This window comes from Meleagris gallopavo, chromosome 4 (genome assembly GCF_000146605.3).
Source record: "Meleagris gallopavo isolate NT-WF06-2002-E0010 breed Aviagen turkey brand Nicholas breeding stock chromosome 4, Turkey_5.1, whole genome shotgun sequence".
NCBI classification, from domain to species: domain Eukaryota; kingdom Metazoa; phylum Chordata; class Aves; order Galliformes; family Phasianidae; genus Meleagris; species Meleagris gallopavo.
In genome coordinates, this window is record NC_015014.2 from 29,030,449 (window position 1) to 29,034,725 (window position 4,277).

The window sequence follows — 4,277 nt, forward strand, 5'->3', positions numbered from 1 at the left end:
TCTTGACGCTTCCTTGCGCATACACCCAAACACGCTACAAAAACCCCATGCGTAACATCAAAGGAAGGGCACCTTATTATTTTCTGAAAGAAAATTCTTTATGAGACTGCTCCAAAAATATAACTCTCATGTTTGCAGTATACGAAACAAAAGGAACAAGCTCTCCCCATGCACACGCGAGCGCTAAGCCCGCTCACACCCGCAGGGAAAGCTGCTCCCACGCCCACGCTCCTCACCCCGACGCTCTCAGCGCAAAGCAGCGCGTGCTGAGCGAGGAGGAGGCTTCCATCAAACATCCCAGTGTGTAAGGAGACGCTTCAGGAACATCGTTTTCAAAGCAGCTGTTGCTCTTGCAGCTCGGAAGGCCAATGGTATCCTGGGCTCCATCAGAAAAGGGGTGGCCAGAAGGAACAGGGAGGTGATCGTCCCTCTCTGCTCTGCCCTCGCGAGGCCCCGTCTGAAGTACTGCGCCCAGGTCTGGGGCCCCCGGTACAAGAAAGACAGGGAGCTGTTGGAGAGGGTCCAGAGGAGGGCCACAAAGATGATCAGAGGCTGGAGCACCTCCCCTGTGAAGACAGGCTGAGGGAGCTAGACTTGTTCAGCCTGGAGAAGGCTGCGGGGTGACCTCACTGCAGCCCTCCACTATGTAAAGGGAGCCTACAAACAGGAAGGGAGTCAATTCTTTACAAGTGTAGATGTATGGGAACTATTGAGTCACGGCCTGAACCTGTGATTGATCACTGAAACAAGCAATGAGTCAGCCGTGGGGAGCACAGGTGAAGGCAATTCAGCTATGTGACCGGAAGGGCTGGAGCCCGGCTGCACCTCTTCTAGACTCCGTTTAAGGGCTGACTGCCACTGGGGAAGGTTTTTTTTTTCTTTCTGGAGATCTCTCCTTTGTGGAGTTTTTTATCATGAGCTTAGGATACGGGTGAGCACTTCTTTTATACTGTCTCTTCCCATCACAATAATCTTTCTAACTATAAACTTGTAAAATACCATCCTAACTACAATATTCTTTACAACTGTGCATTTGTTAACTGTACAGTAGATAATGGCAGGACAAGAGGAAATGGTTTTAAGTTGAAAGAAAGAAGATTTAGGTTGGATGTTAGGGGGAAGTTCTCTACTATGAGAGCAGTGAGGTGCTGGAACAGGCTGCCCAGAGAGGTTGTGAGTGCCCTGTCCCTGGTGGTGTTCAAGCCCAGATTGGATGGGGCCCTGGGCAGCCTGGTCTAGTATTAAATGTGGAAGTTGGTGGCCCTGCCTGTGGCAGGGGGATTGGAGCTTGATGATCCTTGAAGTCTTCCAACCTGGGCCATTCTGTGATTCTATGAGAGGACCTCCCTCAAACTGCCATAGTAGTTAAGGATTAGATTTGGTAGGCATCTTTCTGAGCGACAAGAAAACACATCGAGTACAATATCAGCAACCTCCTAAAATGTATCTGAGAAAGACCTTTCTGGCGGGGATGAGGAAGCTTCAGTTTCACCATGTAGGCAAGTCTACCTGAAAGTTCAGGTTGGAGGGCAAAGTATCCTCTGGAGAAAGTGTTCTCCCACCAGCCTGCTCTTCCCTCCCTTCCTATCACGCAGTGAGCTCTTCCAGCTTAGCAATGCCACCAATGTGTTTGTACAGACAGTACAGTAAAATCCATTGCAGGTTCACTCCTTCAAGAAATACCACTGAACAAGCAGATACCATACATTTGGAGTGATAGAAGTACACTCTATAATTAACAAGAAAATACAAGCCTGAAATGAGAATCCAGTGCCACCAGCGTCAGAGGTTACATGGAGGGCAGTTAGCACTGGAGCTTCTTTGCAGCTCATTCCCACTTCTGCTAAAGCAGGTGTGTTATGTGAGCCTGCAGTGTGCTCCTTAGGACCAAAGCATTCACGGACATTCACATCATAAGCACACCTGTAACTCAGCTATAAAGAGAACTCTGAAGCTTGAATCTGTCTGTATTCTAAATTAATCCTTAACGAACAACAAGTTTTTCTAAGTCTGTGGAGCATTTCTTCTTTGGGATCTTTTTTCTCAACCTAGGAAATCAAAGCATCATCGACAGTAACTGAACACCCTGCCTCCTTCTGCAGTTAAGTACCGAGTCACTAAATCTTTGTATTTTCCTTGTCAACATTTCTGATGGGACAGGAATCCCAGGCAGTTGTCTCGCTGCCCAGAAAGGACAAGCACGCACAGTCTGCTGCACTGCAGCTACCGTAACTTTATTGTCACGCAAACATTTGCCTTTCTCTATGCAGAATTTGCCTCCATGTGTGGTGTCAGCAGAAAGCATAATAAGAAAAAAAAAATGCTTTGTCTCCCAGATTATCCACCTCCGGTCTGGGCGTTATCACAGCAGTCTGCCTGACCAACACCGTACAGTTAGGGAGAAAACTCCCTCTCATACTAAGTAAGAGAACGTGACTGAGTACAGACTCTGGGAAAGGTTATCTTGGGACATGTGGCAGCCTGAAAAACACGTTGCGTCAGCATGGGAAAGGATTGGGCCGGAGCACAGGGTGTGTAGCAGTATGTTCCCGGGCAGAGAAAAGCACAGAAACGCAGCGAGAAAGTCACCAGCCGAGGGTTTGAATGGAGGCCTTGGAAATGCAAAACAGGCTGCTCTAATGAGGATGCTGGCACTTCCCAGTAAGCAGAAAGAAAGGGAGAATGGGGGGAAAAAAAAGAAAGGTAAAAAAAAAAAAAAAAAAGGAAGAAGAATGAACACAGAAAACCGTTAAAGACTTTCAAAGCTGGCTTTAGAAAGTAATCTGAAACCTCAAGCTGACCGAGATAAGCGGTAGAGTCGATCAGGAATTTAGTGGTAGGGTTTCTCATGATAAAATTTAATTAACGTGGAATCTATCGTACATGTAATTGAAGTGCTGAGGAGTCCTTTACATGGAAAACGTAAAGCTGAGACAAAAGCTTCCTGCCCCAAGGAGTGTTATGAACCATACCTGAGTAAGGCACAGCACACAGCTACGAACTCGTGGAAACACAAGGAGACAGAGGCACCGTTGGTCAGACCTTAGAATCAGAGCCAGTTTACAGTCCTCCAATTTCAGAGGGCCTGCATTATCAGAGACGGTCTTAAAGGAGGGTGTGCTTAATCTTTTATTATTCTGATATTCTGTTATTGCTGATATTTCAGCAGATGTTATGGACTAAGAGCAAAGTGCTAATGGGAGTGGAAATCTGACAGAGCATGTTTGAAAACTTACTTGGAAAGTTTAGCACAGTGCACTAATTGGAGAGAGTAACACTTCCAATAACAAGAGATGTAAAGGAGGCTGAAGGAGATGTTAGAAGTGATCCTGCAGTGAAGCACACCATCTCAAGAAGCAGAACTTGCCAGAAACCAGTGTGCAGCAGGGAAAGTACTATAGTTAGTGTCAATTGAATGTTGCTGTAAAACTGTTTTTTCCAAACAAACTGCTTTTTGACAAAAACATTTTCAGAGTCATTTTTTACCCTGAAAATATTAAGAATGAAAAAAATTTTTGCAAGAACTCCAGTGAATGCATCGTTGCTCACTGGAGAATCCAACATGATCAGTAGAATGCAGAACTGACAATCAGATCTAAATGTTATTCTTATCTCTGCTATTTAGCTGCCACATAACTTTAAACCAGTCACTTCACTGTTTCAATATCCTGGCTGAAAAAGGGACATAAAAACAGCTATCTGCATGACAGACATTAACGCTCTGAAAGGGCTCTTTTCCGCAAGTACTGCAGCACACATTCTTCCTGTATTTTCATTCTGCCTCCCTTTTACTGCAGAAGAGACGCTTAGAACACTTAAATTTCTTTTCAAATGAAACAGGAGAAGCTATCTTAAAACACAATAGTGTGAAAACCCTATAGCTGAATTAAGTGTACTCACGGATTGCAGTGCTTCACGGGGACTGTACCAACATTTTCTCACACTATGCTTTAGGGCAGATGCCAGGTTTTAGCATGACCTTCTAAAGCTTGTCGTAGTCAACTCACCATACAACCATATGCACAGAAACCTTGGTGATGTCCACACAGCTTTCTCTGTCTCTGCTACTTTCTGACTTACAATTTTAACTTACAGAAATGATGACTGATGGCCACGTGGATTTGTATTTGTCTTCACACTCACTGTATTTTAACCATTTAAATAGCCAGTTCCTTTTAGCCATTTAATTCCTTGCCCACCAGACATATAGTGGATGCGGGATCAGAAGACTTCATTTTTAACCTAGGTAATGCTGCAATTTTGAGTAATTCACTCAA

General features: G+C 44.8%; 1 protein-coding gene across 1 annotated transcript in view; it reads right to left on the reverse strand.

Annotated features, from left to right (window-relative positions):
• RPL34 (ribosomal protein L34) overlaps positions 1 to 4,018 on the reverse strand; it is a 6,154-nt gene extending 2,136 nt beyond the window's left edge. Inside the window, exon 1 of the mRNA XM_031553267.1 lies at positions 4,008 to 4,018. Within this exon, the coding sequence (XP_031409127.1) occupies positions 4,008 to 4,018 (11 nt within the window). The remainder of the gene's footprint in view (positions 1 to 4,007) is intronic.
• Positions 4,019 to 4,277: the final 259 nt, after the last annotated feature.